Here is a 21,542-nt window from a genome sequence, read left to right on the forward strand (position 1 = left end):
CAAGCTCACAAAGGAAAATTTAATATTGACTGAAATACCCTTGTTAATTGTATAGTTTTACAATTAAGACATTTTAGTTAATACAAAGTAAGTTTCAAGTTAGTTTTTTAAAGGGATGTCATTAACCAGGACAAAACAACAACCCTTGGTAACGAAAACATTTTAAACATGAAAAGTCTATGTTGTAGACAAATAGAATTTTATTACTAATAAGTAGTCATTATCATATTCGGGAGCATTAATAACTCATTCAAATCATTTACATTGAATTGCTTTACATGTTTTATCTTTGCGTAACCAAGAAACTTGACATTTTTTGTTGACATAAAATTTTACAGTTGGATATATAGGTAACTTTTAGTACAGTATAAAAAATATTAAGTGTCATGAAAGGTATAGATAAAATTCAGATGACAAGTACCATTTTCTGGCCTTATGTGATGGCTTATATTTAAACACTTGGAAATGATGAAGAAAGGTGTTTCACAGAAAAGAACAGAGACGTAAAGGCAGAAAAGTTTGATACGTTCAAGAAATAAAAAGTAGTCCACTTGAATAGACTTTGTTCTAGAGGTAGTTTTTAAGCAGAGGAGAGAATTGACATTTTTTTTAATACCTAGTTGTTACAGGAGATAGGATGGATTTCAGTGGGGTGAAATTAGGCGGAGAGATTAAAAATTCATTGAAATAGTTTAGAGAAGAAGAAATGAGATTCAATAGGATAGTGTCTACAGAAATAAAGAATTTATCCAAGATACCAGAGGAAAATCAACATGATTTGTCAACTCATTAGATTAATTTATTCATAAGTATTAGATTAATTTATTCATAAGTATTTAGGTATCTGCTGTGCAATTCTGAGAACACAACTGTGAACAAAACAAATGCTATTTGTCCTTACAGGGTTTTTATTAGTCCAATGGGAAGCCCAAACATTTACAAACACAGTAATACATATGCTGCCATAGAGGAAAGCTACTGTGCCCTGAGAGTGACTGCACTGGCCACTAAACTCAGAAACCTTACTGTTGTGTACATCTTGACCAGGGAAAGTGAGTGGGGAGAAGTATGTTGCAGGTAAAAAGAAACCATGTGTCACCTTGTAGGTGAGAGAGATTGTGGTACATTGTGGAACTAAAATAAATTAATTGTGGCTGTATGCTGGACGCTGGGGAGGCCAGGGCTAAATCATCCATAGCCCTGAAAACCCTCATGAAAGGTTTGGGCTTTGTCCTATGAGCAGAAGGAAACCAAGGTATGATTTTAAGCAAAGGAGATGCCGGATCAAATTTGCATGTTAGAAGGATTATTTTTGTTAAGGATGCTTTAGTTTTAAGTAAGAAACTTTGGCAAAACACAAAGAAAGTGACCCAGAGATATTCAGCATATGCAAGGGTAAGGAAGTACAGCAGACCTCAGAAAGGTCTGGAACCAAAAACACGTCCTGAATTATTATCAGGTGCTCTTGCTTTCCTTCTCCCTCACCTTCACCGCAAGGTGTCTTGTCTCTAGCTTCTGTTTTATTGTCTTTTCTTTCTGTACTGGCTTCTCGGTTTCTTTTAACTAGAAAGCTAACCCACAGCCTCTTAGTTTTTCTCTCAGTTCCAGATTGTGTGGAGAAAATCCAATTGGCTCATTACGTCAGTTGTTTCCCCTAGATATAATCAGCTCTGGCCAGGAGAGCATACAGCAGAAGCATAACTGCTTCAAAGCCCACCCCTCTCATAATTAAAGGGGTGCAGTGAGTTATGGGCTGGGGAGATTTCTCGGAATTAATCAAATTTAGAAGATCAGTCTGACAGTAGAATGAAGAATTGAGGGCAGGGAGACTAGAGGTCTTCTTTGGGAGAATAAAATAATTCAGACAATAGATGTTGGCCAGAGTTGGAGTGGTGGTGAGTTCGAAGAGAATAAATTTGTGGTAAAGATTGAATCCATTGGATATGGGAGGATAAAGAATCAAGGATAATGTCTGTGTTTCTGACTTGAATACCTGAGTTCACCATGATAGCACCCAGAGCTAGAAAGAACATAGAAATAGGTTTGGTGGGATTGAAGGAGATGGAATGAATTCTTCCTTATTGTACATTCAGAGCTTGAGGTAGCTTTGAGACATCTAAATGGAGATGTTTAATAGACCATTGAATGTATGCATCTAGGGCAGAGGAAAAAGCTCAGTGGTAGTTAAATATTTGAAAGCTAGTTTTAAGTATTAACTGAAGCCATGAGAATGGATAAGATGGCCCTGGGAGAGATAACAATAGAAGAGAGCCAGGACTGTGCTGAAGACAATCCTATTTGAGGGCTGGCAGGGAAAAGGAGTTTGTAAGGGAAGACCGATAAGTGAGAAAAATCAGAAAACGCAATGTTTTTAGGAACCCAAGGAAAGAGGAGAATGTGGTGAACAGTGCCAGATTCTGCTGAGTAAAATTAGGTTGACTTTCAGAGCAAGGAGTTTGTTGATCACCTTGGTGAATGAGTTTAATGGAAGTGGTGAAAATGGAAGCAGAAGGTTGAGAACTCTCTGAGGGGTAGAGATCAAAATAGCAAATAGTGCTTGAGAAATTTGAATGCAAGGAGAGAGAGGGGCCTATGGCTAGAGATTGCTTTTGATGGTGAAATAGAGTTTTTTAAGCGTGTGTATGTATTTTTTTAAATAGTAGGGCCTTATTCATTATTGAGTGCTAGGAGAAAGAGTGATGATTATTTGAGCAATAGTAGTTATTCAGAGCACTGTTGTTACATTGTAATAATGAAGGATGAAGCAAAAGTAAATATATGGATATTAGTTCGGCAAGAGATTTTCTGACTTTGGTTTTCTCTAGGAAGAGATTGTTATTATCTGCAAGTAAGGTAAGGTTGAAGATTTAAAGAGCAGGGGGACTATTTGACATAGATTCTGTTGACCCTTGAATAATGTGGGGGTTAGGGGTGCCAGCCTTCATGCAGTGGAAAATCTGCATCTAACTTTTGACTTCTCCAGAACTTAACTATTTACAGCCTGCTATTGATGGGAAGCTTTACTGATAACATAAATAGTAGATTAATGCATATTATGTATATGTATCATATACTGTATTCTTACAATAAAGTACGCTAGAGAAAAGAAAATGTGACTAAGAAAATGCTATTTAGAAAATCAGAAGGAAGAGAAAATACATTTATATAATACTGTGCTATATTTATTGAAAAAAATTCACATATGAGTGGACCTACACAATTCAAACCTGTGCTGTTCCTTGGTCAACTGTACTGTAGAAATTAGAGAAGACAGCTGACTAGGGAAATCTAGGATTATCTGTCTGGCTTAGTTTTCACGCCTTGAATTTAAAAGCAGTACCAGTATGCACCATTGTATTTTTTGTTCAGCAGCTTCTGTATAGACTCAGGAGACAGCCAGTTTGGTCCACACTGTGTTATTCCAGGTTAGTGCATCAGGAGAGAGCAGAGCAGGGATGTTGGCTTAGTGGTGGTCTGACTAATGGACTGGAATTTAAGATGAGGAAGGAAAAAAGTAGAAGCTTTAAAAGCCTGAGGGTCCGTGTGTGCAAAGAATAAATGAGAATAACTCTGTAAGGGACTGATCCTAAGGTGAAGGTGACACTAAAGGAAAATGAACCAATAGTTTTACTAGAAGAATGGTACTGCTGGTAAAAGAAATAGATACAGAAGGAAGAGTGAGTTTTGGAAGAAAGAAAGGTTCGATTTTAACTATTTATAGTTTGAATACCTATAGAACATACTCAGATGACTAAGAGACAGTTGAATATATAGGAGAGAGTTCTGGTCTGGAAATAAAACTGGGAGATCATAATTGAAGCCATGAATTTACCAAGGAAGAGAAATACAGTAAAACCTTGGATTGTGAGTAACTTGATCTGCAAGCGTTCTGCAAGATGAGCAAATAATTGTTTAAAAAAAATTTTTTTTAATGTTTTATTTTTGAGAAAGAGTGTGAGCAGGGGAGGGGCAGAGAGAGAGGGAGACACAGAATCTGAAGCAGGCTCCGGCCTCTGAGCTGTCAGCACAGAGCCCTGTGCGGGGCTCGAGTCATGAACTACAAGATCGTGATCTGAGCTGAATCAGATGCTTAACTGACTGAGCCACCCAGGTGTCCCAAGATGAGCAAACATTTCTAATAAATTTTAACTTGATAAACAAGTGATGTCTTGCAAGATGAGTAGTTATGATGCCAAATATCACATGATCACAACTGAGCCAGTGGTTCTTGAAATTTGCTTTGATATACGAGTGCTTTGGATTACAAGCATGTTTCCAGAACAAATTGTACTTGCAAACCAAGGTTTTACTGTATATAGAAAGGTAAGGTCTTTTTAGGTACTATATGCATTTAAAGAGTGGGAAGTAGATGAGAAAAGTTGCTTGCCAGGTTTGAGCAATTTGCAGAGTGGTTCAAGAAGAGTTGACTGAGCAGGTCCTGGATTTGGGGAACTTGTGAATGGTTTTTCCAGGGGTTCAAGAGATAGTGAAGCATGAAAGGTGATTGTAAGGATTTGAGAAGTAATTGTGACTTTTTGCAACATGTTTATTGCCAGTGAATGTTGTGTATTATATGTGATTGTTTTTTTCTCCTCAATATACTAACATTTAAAAACCATAACTTTGATTAACTTCTTTATAAAAGTTTTTGGCCAGGTTCTGGCTTTCTGAAATGGAGTACACTGGTCACTTAATTTCTTAATGCCTCAGGAGTATCATAATTATTATTACTCAGGGCTATAATACTCCTGGGGCCTTTTGAGCCCTATTATCAATTCATTCTTGTACTGAATCTAGCATGCTTTGTTTTGTTTCCTCTGTGCCATTTGTTGCATCAAATCATTTGACATTATTATTTAAGGATCTTTTTCCTTCAAAGCACTTCATTGTTTTATGGTTTAAAATTATTAGAGGCCCCTTTAGGGATAAATAAATGCTCTTAAGTTAGCTAGCATTGTTGACTTTCATGAATCAAAAACTCCAAACCAGAAAGCCATTTTATCATTTCTGCCATTTAGCATGGGGACACCCATGTTATGTTTAAATTGCTTTTTAAGAGATTCCATGAGCTTTTTCCTCATGTAGGTTATTGGACTACTCCAAGTAATAAATCTTTTGGGGAAGTATGGGGGAAGGAGGATTAGAGGAGAAGTACTTAGTATCTGCTGTAAATTTATGCAGGGAAAAAAAAATCTGTGTTTTTAGTCTTTAGCCTTTGTTGTTGTTAATGTGTTATTAGTGAAAAAAAGAGAGATTTTTATGGTTGGTACAAGATAATAGATCTTACTCTGTGAAGGGCATCTTGAAGATGAATTAGAGCTTAAAATTGAAGCTCTTTCTGAGTGATTGATTATAGGTTTGTAACTGGGCGATTAAACCTTTTTATTAATCTTGCAAATGTTCAGCTTAGATTTGTTATATCTGGTTATCACAATCAGATGGAAATGCTGCTTTTGTCCTCCATCTTGCTGAGCTTTCAGATTTTGAAACATGGTGTAATTTACTCTGAAATTCAATGATTATTTTTTTTCTCCTGGGAGCAGGCATATTTAATTACAGAAAGCTGTTTGTAATGGAATCACTTTCTTCTAACACCTACATAGCACTTTTTCAAAATTCTTATCATAATTACACTGCTGGCTAGATAACTAGTGGTAATTATATGTAGAATTAACTAATATGAATAAAATTCCTCGTACAATGCATCTGGGACACTTCTCACTTGCTACTTCTAATTTGTGGTTTTAGGAAGTGTCTCTGGTGGTGGTTGAATGTGATCAACATTTTCTTCTCTTGTGAGCCTGAGAATCTTATTACTAGAAGATTTGGCAAAATTATAATTAGAAAAGGTCAGGCATTTGAATCTGTCTCAAGGAATGAGTTCTTTCGTATGATCAGTTTTTTTGAAAGCAGAACAGTTAACCCAAGCTACCACATGGTACAAAGATGCCCTTAAAGCTATAGGTATTCTTTCTTGCCTAATAACTAAAAAAAAAAAAAAAAAAAAAAGTGACAGGAATTTTCAAGTATAAATTTTTTTTAGCTTTAAAATGAAAATATTTTTTGAGTACCTTGAGGAATAGTGTATTCTTACAGATTAGGTTACCTATTTTTATTGAAATGAATGTCATTGAGAAAATTCTCACTGCATTTTAACCACTAACATAAACAATCTACACAAAGTTGAGCAGCCCAGAGCCAGCTTTCTTAATATTTTTGAGATTTTTGCCATTTTGAGTACAAAGTAATTTGTAGAACCTTGGATACCAGTTAACTAAAATGTGAATGGTATTAGAATACATATTGGGTTGTTATTGTTGTTGGAAGGTACTTAGAAGCATCCTACTTTATTGCTAAGGACACTGCTATAAAGTCTTAAGATTGTTAATAAATAACTTGAATGTCTGAAGTCTTGGAAACTAATTCTGAAGGTTAGTGTTCATGTGGCTGCTGCTATTTTAGTTAAAGGCATCTGCCTCAAAATACAGAAATTGTGAAGGGACACTGATGTGTTAGCATTATTTTGTGGTTGGAATGTAATAAACCTACTCAAATAAGCTCAATTAAGAGATACATCTATTTTATAAATAAGTCCTACAAAAGCCGATTGCTGAAGTACAAACTGAGCCTTATTTCCTCTGCTCCCTTTGTGGGGAAGGGTGGGACTTTTCTAGAAAAGAGAGCATACTAGGTATGATTGTTATATAGTAAAAAGAATCACTGGTGGCCCAGACATCCAGGTTATCTTTTAGCTGGAATACTTTCTTTCTGCACTCAATGGATAACTAAAGACACACATTAATGTTTAAAGGATAACATGTTTAAAGGAAACATAGCTAATGCTTGAAGGATTTACCTTCTAGTTTTTTACAGAGGATCTGTGGGAGTAGATTCTATCCTCTTTATAAATGAGTAGTGCAGAAAAGGAGGGAAGAGATACCACCTCACACCTGTTAGAATGGCTAAAATTAACAACTCAGGCAACAACAGATGTTGGTGAGGATGCCGAGAAAGAGGAACCCTTTTGCATTGCTGATGGGAATGCAGACTGGTACAGCCACTCTGGAAAAAAGTATGGAGGTTCCTTAAGAAATTAAAAATAGAACTACCCTGCGACCCAGCATTTGGACCATTAGGTATTTATCCAAAGGATACAGGAGTGCTGTTTCGGAGGGGCACATGCATGTACCCCAGTGTTTATAGGAGCACTATCTACAATAGCCAAAATATGGAAAGAGCCCAAATATCCATCGACTGATGAATGGATAAAGAAGATGTTCTGTATATATACAATGGAATATAACTCGGCGATCAAAAATAATGAAATTTTTGCAACAACGTGGATGGGACTAGAGTGTGTTACGCTTAGCGAAAGAATGTCAGAGAAAGACAAATATCATATGACCTCACTCATACATGGAATTTAAGTTACAAAACAGATGAACACAAGGGAAGGGAAGCAAAGATACAAGAACTGAGAGGGAGACAAACCATAAGAGACTCTTAAATACAGAGAACAAACTGAGGGTTGCTGGTGGGGTGTTAGGTGGGGGGGAAGGGCTAAATGGGTGATGGGCATTAAGGAGGGCTCTTGTTGGGATGAGCACTGGGTGTTATATATAAGTGATGAATCACTAAATTCTTTCCTGAAATCATTTTTACACTATATGTTAACTAACTTGAATTTAAATTTTTTGAAAAAAGTCTCAAATTTAGAGGGGCATTATTTCAACCCTCAGGTAGGCCCAGTTAGCCTCTTTTTTTAATAAAGTCTGAATAAGGTGAATTAATTCTTTTAAGATTCTAACTTCTTCCTAGAAGCTTCATTATTTTAATGCTTAATGGCAGTGATATTTCATCTTACACAGGTTTAACTTTTAAATATCCAACTATGCATATCTTACCAACAAACTGAGATCAGTGACAGTTTAAATAGTACAGACAGTTCTGCCCATCCCAGTGAGCTTATGCCCTTGGAGGCAGGAATCTGTGTTCTGCTTTAATTAGTCCCTATGTTTTCCATAGGGTGAACATCTCATATTTAGCCCTAAAAATTATTGTACTAAATATTATTGTATACGATGATTTAAATAATTTTTAGGGGTGATTTTGTGCCAGTTTTACAGGTTATTTAGAATGGACTCTTGTGCACACTGGACTTAAGAGTTTAAAGTCAGTATGTAAAGCCAAAGTCAGAATCACTCTTGAAAGTTCCCTAACTCATAAAAGACAGTATAAAATCTTCTGTGTGTGTGCGTACACACACACACACTTCTGAACATTATTATGTACCTTTAAATTGGAGAATCACTAGAGTAAAGTACTCTAGGAAAAAAAAAAGTATACAAGTGTCTGTATGTTCAGCCCATTCAGCTTTGGAGATGGTAGATAAGTAAATAATTTTGCTTCTTCTTTCCTGTTGGTTTTATGTCATCCTGTTTTAATTTTTTTTAATGTTTTATTTATTTTTGAGAGAGTGTGAGTGGGGAATGGGCAGAGAGAAGGAGACACAGAATCCAAAGCAGTCTCCAGGCTCTGAGCTGTCAGCACAGAGCCCAATGGGGGGCTCAAACCCATGAACCGTGAGATCATGACCTGAGCCAAAGTTAGCCACTTAACCAACTGAGCCACCCAGGTGCCCCTACTTTATTGTGTTTTAATAATAAGCTTAAGTCGTAATACTTACTAATAATTTTTGGCTGTGAGGATTATACTAGCTTGTTGAGTTTTACTTTTCTATAGAATAACTTCTGAAGTTAATTGGTTAAATTCTAAGCTTAGCTATTAAATAGATTTGTGATGCAACCAGAGTTACTTCTGTTGTCTTTGAGGCTTATCTGTATGGCTGCATTAAACTCATTCTTTTTTTTCCCCTAAATACTTTTAATATAACTATTTAGTTTAACTTGTTTGTCTCCACATTCAGGCTTACCAGACCAACCATTTTATAGGTGGACCAGCCTGATAGCAGTAGTTCCTTGTGTAGACGTCATAGAAATTGAGTCATAAAAACCTAATTTAATCTCTTCTTTTCCCCTGCTAACAAAGGAAAACATTGGTGAAGATAAACAGAACAATTTATTAAGTAATTTGTGACTTCATATTCTTGGTTAACTTTTTTAGCAATTATTATTTAAATAATAACTATACAGAGAGCTGATATGTTTTGGAAATCTGAAAACCTAGGAAAGTAATCCTTACCCTCAAAAAGATCACAGTCTGGTAGTAAAATCTGTATATCTAAATATACAAAGTGGTTTAGATAAGACATTAGGTTCAGGCTGGTTTGAGTGGCAAAGGGTTCCTGAACATCATACTTAAACTGGTCTTTGGTAGATATAGTGGGATGGAAAAAATAAGTGAAAATGTTTCACAAAAAGGAAAGGGAAAATAAGCAAATTTCAGATGCATGAGAGATTTGGGGGTTGATAATTTAGCCATGTTTACATTGTAGTGTTCTCACTGTAGGAATAATGAGAGGTGAAATTTGAAGGCTAGAGCTGAACCTCAACATTTCCACAGCAATTGATTGCATGTTAGCTTTTTTGAACCTCAGTTTACTAATCTGTTGGATGGGATAATAATGCCTGTCTATTCTCTTACTCTTGTGAGCCTCAAAACCAGTCACATCTAAATTCTACAACTGTAGTTCCTTTGTTTTTAATCCAAGAAGAGGCTTTCCTGAGTAGGGGCATGAGTGATCAGAGTCCATACCATTTCTTCCTCACACTTGTGCTCATCCAGCTTCATCATGGAGAGAACAGGACAGCAAATGCATCCTCCATAAATGTCACCAGTAGCCTTAATGCCCTTATCTTGAAAATTGATCCTTTTGTCTCAGTCACTTGATGGTATTTTCTGATGGCAGAGTGACACCAGCATTTCCATCTGTATGGCCACATGTGTTCTAGATCCCATTCCTTTCTACCTTTTCAGAGATATTGTGCTACCTGAAACTTCATTTTTTTTCATTCCCCTATTCTCACCCTTCCTCTATATATTGGATCCTTTCTATTAGTAGGTAAATATGTTCAGGTTGTCTCTGTGTTATATATGCTATGCTATACTATGTTATATATTATATAATCTAATCACCCCCCTTGACCATTTACCTTTCTCTATCAGTTTCCTCTTTGCTAAATTTCTCTATACAAGTACTGACACCTACTTAACCTGTGTCTAAAATCATATCCTTCTCACACCTCAGCTCATTCCAGTCTAGCTTCTACCCTCATTACTCTAACTCAAGCGGTTTCTTTGATATGTCTGTAGCATTCAGAGCTATTGACCACTGACTGTTCTTTAAAAACACTTCCCTTGGCTTCTCCAAGGTGTTCTGTTCATTTTCTATGTCTGGTTCTCTTCTCTGACTTCTTTGTTGGCTTATCTTTAATAGCTCATTAAATGTCGGTGTTTACAAAGCTGAATCTTAGGTCTCTTTCCCTTCCTACTGCACTCCTTTTGAGTAACATCATTCTCATTAGTTCAGTAACAACAACTCCTAAATTTGTATCTTTCACTTACACTCTCCTCTGAGGTCCAGTTCTGTATCTGGCTACCAACTTGATATTTCCATTTGGATATCTTGGAGATATCTCCGACTCAGTGTATTTATAACTGTTCCTCTTCCTTCATATCCTTTTTCACCACCAAGATTTTTTTTTTTTCATTTTGGACTCTAGTATATGGGTGAAGGACTCAAATCTTCCTTCTACTCCTTACTAACTTTGTAACCATAGGCAATTAACCTTTCTAAGACTTAATTTCACCATCTGGAAGATGGAAAAACAGTAATTCCTATTTCAACATAAGGAAACATCAGACAAAATGAGTATATGGGATTTATGCTTCCAGCCAAATAGTAGTAACAAGAACTGAATTTACCCTTAGCCATAAACAACTAGAAAACATCCATAGGCCTCTTGTGAGGATTAAAATAAATTTATAAAGCACTTGAAATAGGACCTGGCATTAAGTAAAGCCTATTCAAGTGTTTGTATTTATTTTATTATTGAATATGGATATGATGATAAATTATGGGTAGAAGCTAAAGTCGTGAGCAAATTATGGTATTGAATGTTTATATTATTTAAAAAAATTTTTCAAACCAATACTTTTAAGCTTCCATTATAAGAAAGTAGAAGAGCAATCCCAAAACAAGCAAAAAGAAGGAAATAAAGACAAGAGCAGGAAGTAGTGAAATAGAAAAGTATAAAAATACAGAAAACCAGAAATTAAATTCTAACTTTTTAAAATGGTCAATAAGAGTGATAAAATTCTAGCCAGATTAATCAGGAAAAAAGAGAAAAGATGGATTATAATAACAGGGATGAAAGAGGGTACATGATTACAGATCCTGTAGACATCACATTGGACAACTTAGATGAAATTAGCAAATTCCTTGAAAAACACAGAACTACTAAACCTCGTTTAAGAAGAAATCGAAAGCCTGAATAGTCCTCTGTGTATGTGTGTATTAGTTGTTTTTTTTTTTTTTTTAATTTGCAATGAAAACCTTTCCACAAAAAAACCCTTGTCCTTGAAGGCTTTCCAGAGACATTTTATCAGATATTCCAAGATCAAATAATACCACTTCTACACAGAGTCTTTCAGAAAAAGAGGAGGGAACACTTCCCAACTCATTACATTCACCGTGAAAGAAAACTACAGACCAGTATTCCCTATAAAAATAAATTGAAAAACCTTCGACACAGTTTAAGCCAAGTGAATTAAAATAAAAAGGATACTTTTGACTTAGTGGGATTCATTACAAGAATACAGGTTGGTTCAACATTTGAAAATCATCAGTGTAATTCATCATATAAACCAACTAAGAAGGCAAAACTATATTATTATCTCAATAGATCCAGAAAAGTCATTTGACAAAATTCAGTACTCATTAATACTAAAAACTCTCAGTGAAATAGGCCATAAGGAGAACTTTCTTATCTTGTTAAATGGCATCTCGTAAAATCCTGTCATTTACATCATACTTAGTGATGAAAGACTAAATGCTTTCTCTAAGATCAGGAACCAAGGGAATGATGTTTGTTTGCTCTTGCCACTTCTATTCTGGATTGTATGGAAATTATAGTTAGTACAGTAGGGCAAGAAAAGGAAGTCAGAGGCATCCAAGTTGGAAATGAAGAAATGAAACTGTGTATGTAGGACATCTCAAAGAATCCACAAAAAAGGCTACTAAGACTAATAAATGAGCTTTGTACAAAGTTATCATACAGAAAACTTAATTGTATTTCTATATGCTACCAATGAACAATTGAAAATTTAAAAATTAATTAACATGAAAACATTTACAATAGCACCCAGAATATTAATACTTAAGGAGAAACTGAACAAAATTTTGCAAGGCCTATATATTGGGAACTGTAATATATATAAAGGATTACATATTATGTGATTCCATTTATATAACATTATTTAAATGAAAAAAAAATGATAGTGGTGGAAACAGATCAAACTGCCAGGGGTAGGGTTGGCAAGAAAGTGTGATTATATACAGGGATAACGTGAAGGATTTTCTTTGGTGAGATGAAACACTTCTGTATTCTGATTGTGATAGAGATTACACTAATAGGTGTATGTGATAAATTTACATAGAACTGTACACACACACACAAAGTGCATATAAAAACAAGTAAAATCTGAACAATGTCCGTTTCCTTGTTGGCTAATAGTATGTACCAATGTAAACTTTCTCTATCAAATATCAATTTTTGATAATTGTACTATGGTTATGTCAAATGCTCTCATTTGAGTGAAGCTGGGTGAAGCATTGCCAGGAACTCTGTACTATTTTTGTAACATCTGTGTTGGTTTAAAATTATTTCACAGTAAACAGTTTTAAGAAAAAGACACTGTTAAGAAAATAGAAAGGCAAGCCACAGACTGGGAAAAAATGCTTGCACATCTGATAAAGGATGTATATCCAGAATATATAAATAAGTACCAAAACAATTATATTTTTAAATGGGCAAAAGAATTAATTAGCTACTTCACAAAAAAAAGATGTAGCATATAAACCCATGAAAAAATGTGCAGCATCGTTAATTATTAGGAAATGCAAATGTAAGCCACAGTGAAATACCACTGTGCACCCGCTAGTAAAATGTAAAATCACAAGAAATTGGCAATCACAAGAAGGTTACTTTGCTTACTTTTGCTTACTTTGACTTACTTTGCTGGTAGGAATGAAAAATGGTATGGCCACTTTGGAAAACAGTTTGGCAATTTCTTGTAAAATTAAACGTAAGAGTCAAAAACCCCATTCCTAGGTATTTACCCAAGATGAATGGCAGGGGGAGGGTGAATGTTTATACTAGCGTTATTTGTAATAACCTCCAGACTGGCAACAATGCAAATGTCCAAATGGTATATCCACACAATGGAATACTATTGGGTTGTAAAAAGGGATGCAGCATAGATTGTTCTGCCTAGAAAACTCCCTTATTTCCGTGTCTGGTTAACTCATAATCTGTGTTCAGATCCTGCTCAAACATCACAACATAAAGGGAATTTTTTCTTGAGCCCAGACTAGCAGGCTTGCTTCTATCAGCATCCTGTCCTTTCCCTTCACTGCTCTTATCACAACCATAGTGATACACCAGCAGATTCTAAGCAATGTAAGGTCTCCTTATCTGTCTTAACTGCAAGTTCTGTGGATGGCCAGATGCTGAATACTATTGTGTTTTGGTACTCAACATAGATTTTTACTCAGGTGTGCCGGTAAATATTGTACAACTGATAATGTAAGTGAGTAGAGTTTTCTATTTCCTTTTTGTAGGAGTGGCAGCTGTGGCTTCTACAGAGGGTACTACTGGCTGGGTCTGCCTACTTAACCTTGGGTACTCTGCCTGCTATCCCTGCTCTGTTCTGGGGTGTTGTAGCTATCATTGCTCAGCTGCTGCCACAGGTTAGTCTAGACTTCTGCGTGCATACCATGGGCACTCCTGCTCCTGGGCCATTCTGTTCTGAGAATAAAGAGAAGCCTTTCCTTGCCATTAAGGAGGCTCTGTGCTCAGTCTCTGGCCATATGTGCAAATTACCAGAGAGCATTATTACTGTCTTCAGGCCCTGGGCCGACCTAGTTTCCAGGATAAATGTGTAGAATATTTGATGAGGGCGCTGACACCCAATGCTTCCTTCTTTTCCTCTTTTCACTTCTCTTTCTATTTCCCTACTCCAGTAGACAAGAAGGAATTCAGGTTAAGTTAAGAAATTGGTCTGGGTAACCAATACCTATATTTGATCAGCCTACGGGTATATCTGAGTGTTTAAATCATGAGCAAACTTTTTCCTTTAAGCCTCTGGTTCCACTTAGGTAGATTGATGACACTTGTCATTTCAGACACTTCTCCCTGGAGCGTTACATGACTAGTTTTAGTTACTAATTTTGGAAGTGTTTCTCTGACCCCTCTTTAATTTAACCAAATCATTGATCCGACTTTTCAATTGCTTTCAATTTATTTACCTTCTTTTTTAAAGCTTACACCATTTGGACATTTTTGTTTAGTTTCTGTTTATTCTTAACGCCATCACATCTAAGAATTCTCATTAATTTTAATTTTCTCTCTTATCTGGATTAGTACAATAGCTTACTAGTTTTGCAACTAGTTTTACAACTCTTGCTCCGCCTCCTCTTGGAGTGTAATCTCCAGGTAGCAGCCAGGGAGCTGTTCAGTGGTTTCTGTCCTACTCTGGGAATTAAACTGTTAGAATCCAGTTCATGAGCTTCTACATAGTCTGGCTCTAGGGCGCAATACAGTGCCTGGCGCAGGTTAGACACTTAGTAATTCTTAGTGTTTGTTAAATTGATTCTTTGCATTGTAAGTCTAATCAGGATTTTGTTTTTATTTTTGTTTTTGTAGGCGTTGCCCTGCAACCACACACACAAACAGTAATTCTTTAGACTTAACTGGTTTCTAGTCTTATTGTGGGATGTGGGGAGTAGGTTGGAGCTGTCTTGCATGCATTTTGCAATAGGCCACTTCTGTCTAGAATGAGTAGTAGGTATGTCAATAAATACAGCTCAAACAAGTAGAAAAAGACTTCTTGGCTTATAATCAGGCATGTGGCAAAGAACTGTGGTCAGAACTTAGGTTATGCTTCTGAGGCCCCACAATTCAGAACAGTATATTGCTTTATTTCATATCCTAATATACTAAATGCTTTTCTCTATATATTTTCTCATTTTTAACTTTGTTATCTTTTTATTTTATCGTATAGTTTCTACCCTTCTTCTCATCCTTTCAACCATTCTAACAACATATGCATTACACCCTGGATGTTGCTGTTGGGGGTCAGGGGCATGGTGACAGCACTGTACTGTGTTAGGTAGGGGTGATACATGCTAACCAGCTTACTTGCCTGCCAGTTGGTTGTTTCTTCCATGTCATATTAAATGAGTTTGCAAATTATGATAGTATCAATTTCTCACAAAAATTCAGTTTTCAGTAATCTGTAATAAATACATAAAATGACTGGTTTTAAATTTTAAACTATGGAAGTGACCTTAAAAGCATGTTTAGTTATAATTATTTGCTTTTGTTAAAATGTTTTTACAGTTTTCCAATAAGTTAAGACATGTATGCATATTAATACTAGTGACTTACAGTGAAGAAATTGTTTACCCTTATAAAAGCTTTGTTTTGTTTTTAACTATCAATCCTCTCAAGTATGGCAGATGCTAACCAAGTTCTGAGGTATTTTTTCTTTCTATTTGTGTTTTAATGTATTTTAATGAAGTAGCTCTTTTACCGTGCTGTAGCAGTCTGTGTTACTATCAGTGAACAGAGTGAAGACTCGAATTTTAAGATTAAATACATTCATTTTGTTAACATCACATTTTGTTCCATTTTGCAGCTTCTCGGTGAATATTTGGATGAAGCCATTAAATTAATTGTTTGCCATCATGAGCAGAAGCAAGCGTGACAGCAATTTTTATAGTGTAGAGATTGGAGATTCTACATTTACAGTTTTGAAACGATATCAGAATTTAAAACCTATAGGCTCAGGAGCTCAAGGAATAGTATGGTAAGTTTTACTTCCAAAAATTAGGCAGAGAATCATTAACTGCTATCTTTTCTCCTCTTGTAATATAGATACCTTGGTAAATATTTAACTTGCTTCAAAAAAGTTAAAATAAAACTATGTTATTTAAATTAAAGCTATAATATGGTAATAATTTTGTTCTGGGTTGATGTTGTTTATTATTCATTAAACACAACTTTATAAATCAGCACTGTCATCTTTAAGTATAAATTATGATTAAATACGTGGTCATAAGCCATGTAAAGACAAATAATCTATATCAGGAAAGAATAAGTGGCATGCTTGTTAATTCCATGTATACATCTATTCCCATAGCTAGTTTAATAAGAAGCTTCACTTAATCATCATTTTCACACTACAATGAAACTCTGGAATTTCAGAAATCTTATTTTATACTGGGGAATGAAGTGAGCTCATTTTTCATTGTATGTTTCAAAAACTCATATGTATCTTTAAAACTGATTTACAAGCTAATTTCTGCAGTGGGCGTAGGCTTTATAGATCAACATAATTCTTAATAAACTGAAATGTAGAATACTTTTTGGGACAGTTCTGCTAATGATTTTAGATCACTAAGTTAGCATAATCTAGTGCTTTGGGGAATTCTTAGCCTCGCTCTAGCGTAATTATATCTTTATTACCTTTTCTTGACCAGATTTGTCTCAGAATCTATTAAAAATCATGTGTTTATGACCCTGCAGGTCTCCCCCAGGTTCCAGAAAAACACTTGCACATGTACCTAAAGAGACTTTTCTTTGCAACACTGTTTATAATAGCAAAAATTGTTAATAGCAGTGAGTCTATCCATGAGAATAAAAAATTGTGATATATTCATACAGTAAAATACTATACAATATTTAGGATGAACTGGAGCTGTGTTTCAACAAAGACAGTCTTAGAGTTGTAGTGTTGTTGAGTTTAAAAGGAAGATGCGGAATACATATACCTTATAATACCATTTATATATAGTTGAAAATATACAAAATAGTACCATATATTTATGGATGTATATGTATGTAGAAAGCTATAAAAACATTAATAACACCAAATTCTTCAGAATAATGTCTACTTCCAAAAATAGAGACAAAGAAAGGGGACTTTATCTGTGAATTTTTTGAAAATTCAGAGCAATTATGGTAAAATGCTAAAATCTCTCACATTTCTGTAATAGGAACAGTAGCATTTATTCTCTTTTTTGTACTCTCGAAATAATTTATAATACCAAAAATTACAGAATTTGGGTAACTTTTTTTTCATTTTTAGTATTTTGGGTAACTTTAAAAAGTAGTATTGGCTGGCTGGTTGTCATTTTAACCAACCACATTTAACCAACCACAAATTCATTGTAAAGAAAATAATGCGGTATAGTCAATACAGGAAGGATTCTGAAAGCCAGCTCATGGTTCAGATTCTAGCTTTATGATGTACTAACTTTGTGATTCATGGCAAATTAATATTGCTAAGCCTGTTTTCTCACCTGATTTACATTATTGTGAGGAATATGGTATTTATATACATACATATATATATATATATACATACACACACATATATATATGTAATACATGAACATATATATAAAAGTATATATATAAATGTTTTTTCTGTACCTTCACTTATCCTCAGGTAAGTACATTTTGAAATTTGTGTACCAGAATTAAAAAAAAAAAAAAAAAAAAAAAAAAACTGCTTTGGAAGGGACCTCAAGCCATCTTAACCAGCCTCTGTTCTGTCCTAAGGAGTAAGTGTCTTCAAATATTTTGCTTATTCTTTCACAAAAGATTATTATGAAATAGACAAATATTAAGCTAAAAAGTTTTTAAACTCACTGTGTGTGTTTACTATCACTGTCAACTGAAGAAATGAATTTTTTTAAGGCATTATTTTGGACCCCAGTGATAGATGGTAAGATTCATTGGGATCTGGATTGATCTCTAATTTGTACACATTTAAGTATCAACAATTAGAAATCTAACTTCCTTGGATACAAAATAGTACAACCTACTCAGATACTTTTGAACCTCTATAGTTTAAAATGTTACTTTGGGGGCGCCTGGGTGGCGCAGTCGGTTAAGCGTCCGACTTCAGCCAGGTCACGATCTCGCGGTCCGTGAGTTCGAGCCCCGCGTCAGGCTCTGGGCTGATGGCTCGGAGCCTGGAGCCTGTTTCGGATTCTGTGTCTCCCTCTCTCTCTGCCCCTCCCCCGTTCATGCTCTGTCTCTCTCTGTCCCAAAAATAAATAAACGTTGAAAAAAAATTTTTTAAATGTTACTTTGATTTAACACAAAAAATTAATAGGAATGAATTTAATGGTTAAAAGTAAAACATACTTTATCTGAAACAGTCAAAACTTTTAATCATCTTTAATGACCCCTTATGTTGTGGGTATTGTTTTTTAATTTGGGGAGAACGTATACACAAATACGGTATTTTCTAACTAAAGAGTATAATATTTATGTCTGTTTTGCTATGTGTATGCATATGTACATATATAGGAAATAAGTTATGTCCTATATATTATGTATAGATGCGTCCATTTATGCCAGAGTGCTCATTTCTTACTACATATTTTTTCAGTACATTTGATACAGTGAGGTTGGATGAGAGAATAATTTTAGTCAGTAGTGTGCTAACTTTCCAAATATATAAACAGAAGTCTTCAAGTATGTTAGGTAGTCCAGTATGAAAAGCGTAACCTCATGTCTTAGTCTTTTGGTCTCCGCTTTGCTTTTAACTTTCTGTCTAACCTTGGGCAAATTACTTATTAACCTCGGGTGAATAAGTGGTGAATTCAAATGATTTTAAAAGTTTCTTTCAATCATAACATTCTATAATTTTAAGATAATTTACCTTATTTGTGCTTTACTGTCTCTGGTCTGTCATTTGTAAAACATGATGTTTAGTCAGTATCATATGGTAAAGATATGAAGAGTAATGAGTATGGTGTTGCTGTATGTCACAGAATTATGTGTTTCAGTAACAGTTATGAAGCATCTTCTAATGTCCTGAAATCTAGCATTCATATCTATAGGCTTGATTTTTTAATTCCCTTCTCCAAAACAAATTTTAAATACTTTTACATTGTAAAATAACCCTTTGTATAGCTCTGTATGTATGTTCCTTCCTCTTTCTGTATTCATTTTGTTGTGTCCAAAGAAGTTGGAAGTGATCTACTCATGTCGAATTCTTCAGAAAGTATTTTGGGTAGAATTTATGACCACACGTATTCTTTAATCCTGTCTGCCCTTGGTGTAGGTGCAAAGTGAAGGATTCATCAGGCTTTAAGCTATGTATTGGGCCTGAATACTCATTAAACATTTATGCATTGAGTGCCCATTGTATGCTAGGGAAATCTTGGAGGACACCCAACTAACAAGTACAGTTTCTGCCTTCACAGTCCATTGTCTCTTTGAATCCATTAGCGTTTTAAGAAGCAGTTAACAATGCTATACATTGTTGGAATATGCTGTAATAGGTAGAGAAGAAACATGTTGCCTATCAAACACTGGAAATTGATACTGTTGCATTTATCTTTGGAGAGAGTAAGGAATCTACATGAATGTTTCACAAATTCAGTTTTGTAGATTTTAAAGCTTTGTTGTTGTTTTTGAATTTCTTGTTACAGTGCAGCTTATGATGCCATTCTTGAAAGAAATGTTGCAATCAAGAAGCTGAGCCGGCCGTTTCAGAATCAGACTCATGCTAAACGGGCTTACAGAGAGCTAGTTCTAATGAAATGTGTTAATCACAAAAATGTAAGTGAACATTTGAGAAAATGTTGTAAGTATAGATGAAATCAAGATTTGTTCATGAATACATAACCAACAAAACTTTTAAAAATATCAGGTGCTTTAAATGCTCTTCTGGTTTGAAACATTATCTAAAAGGGATATATGTCTGCAGTGTGAATTTTTCTCAATTTTATTAAATTATATCAAAAGAAAGACAGTTGATGAAATTTAGATTGTGTAGTTTTTTATTTTTCAAAAGGAGTTTTAAAAGAGGTAGGTGTTTTAGAAGAATTTGATTTAGACTTGATCTCATCTTCTACTTTTTGTTTTCTGGCAGGCTGACATTTCAGAAAACTGTAGCCTTAGCACAGAGGTGAAATTGTTCCCATTTTACTTTGACAATAGTTATTTTATTTAATATTGGATATAAAATAGAAATCATTTCTCCCTACCCCACTCCTGGTTTTTTAAGTGATGCTGATACTCACTGGTGACTTTAAGTTGAAGATAGTCAGTGATTTTATGAAGCAGTTTAGCAGAAACTTCAAAAGATACTTAAATGAAATTAGGAAAGCATTCCTAATTCTTTTTCCTAATGATTATAAAGACTTAAGCATATAACTTTCATTCATTTTGGGGCTCCTGGGTGACACAGTCGGTTAAGCATCCGACTTCAGCCAGGTCACGATCTCGCGGTCCGTGAGTTCAAGCCCCGCGTCAGGCTCTGGGCTGATGGCTCAGAGCCTGGAGCCTGTTTCCGATTCTGTGTCTCCCTCTCTCTGCCCCTCCCCCGTTCATGCTCTGTCTCTGTCCCAAAAATAAACGTTGACAAAAAAAATTAAAAAAAAAATAACTTTCATTCATTTTGAGAATTGTTAACACTTTGTAAAACTTACTTTCAGCATACTTTCATGATTACTTTAATGGAATGATTTTTATAAGCCAAGAGGAAATAAACTAGGAGTAAGTTATGCAAGGGACGGTTTTATGAAGTACTAAACCAAAAGCATCTGACAGGAGATGTTTTGTGGTATACTTGTCTAAAGGAGTTTATAAAATACAGTAAGCTCCATGCTTTCTGATTGCAGATAACACAGTTTACCACATTTTGAGAACTAACTGTGCAAGTTGCTGTGTACTGGAGTTACTAGTCACTGTCGGGGAAGGATGAGGCTCCTGATTTGGGGGAGCTTATTACAGTGTTATTTTGAAGACAAATAACAGAGAGTGAAATACCGAATATGATAAAGCAGTAGAGGTTTGATTGTCATATCATGGTGGGTGGAAAATAAGTGCTGACATTTCAGGGGAGAGAAGATTGCAGTGAGCTTTCATGAAATGGGAATGCTTTGGGGAAGGGTGACCCTAGACTAATTCTTAAAAATGGGGTAAAAATTGGATTGTTAAAGAAAAAGGGCCTCCCAGAGAAAAAGAACAGCGTTTAAAAAGAGATACAGTTTAAAGTCCGTCAGTGACAGCGAAGAAGTTGTGTCACCATTCTTGTTTAGGTGGGAGCCAGCCATGTTGCTTGTCTGGGTTTTGCTGGTGGTCTTTCCCTCTCAGATGGAGCTGCTTATGCCTCTTGTAGCCTGTTTCGTGGCAATGATGGTGGTGATATTGCCTTAGTTTTGCACTGGGGACATGGCCAATAACTCCCTATTTCCTGAGCCAGCCGACTGCAAAAATAGATGGTTCCATCGACTAAATGGAGGGCATGGAAAGCTTGTTTCACATAGTTAACCC

The 21,542-nt window shown here is 35.3% G+C and overlaps 1 protein-coding gene across 6 annotated transcripts in view; it reads left to right on the top strand.

Annotated features, from left to right (window-relative positions):
* Positions 1–21,542, top strand: part of MAPK8 (mitogen-activated protein kinase 8) — a 98,080-nt gene that overhangs the window by 41,854 nt on the left and 34,684 nt on the right. For 5 of the 6 annotated variants that reach the window (XM_023240656.2, XM_045040293.1, XM_023240655.2 and 2 more), the window contains 2 exons: positions 15,880–16,050; positions 19,694–19,823. In XM_023240656.2, coding sequence (XP_023096424.1) covers positions 15,929–16,050; positions 19,694–19,823 — 252 coding nt within the window. In that variant the 5' untranslated portion in view covers positions 15,880–15,928. Of the gene's footprint in view, positions 1–13,801; positions 13,931–15,879; positions 16,051–19,693; positions 19,824–21,542 lie in introns of those variants that run through there. The other variant, XM_045040294.1, reaches the window with a different exon arrangement.

The sequence above is a fragment of the Felis catus genome, chromosome D2 (assembly GCF_018350175.1).
Source record: "Felis catus isolate Fca126 chromosome D2, F.catus_Fca126_mat1.0, whole genome shotgun sequence".
NCBI lineage: Eukaryota > Metazoa > Chordata > Mammalia > Carnivora > Felidae > Felis > Felis catus.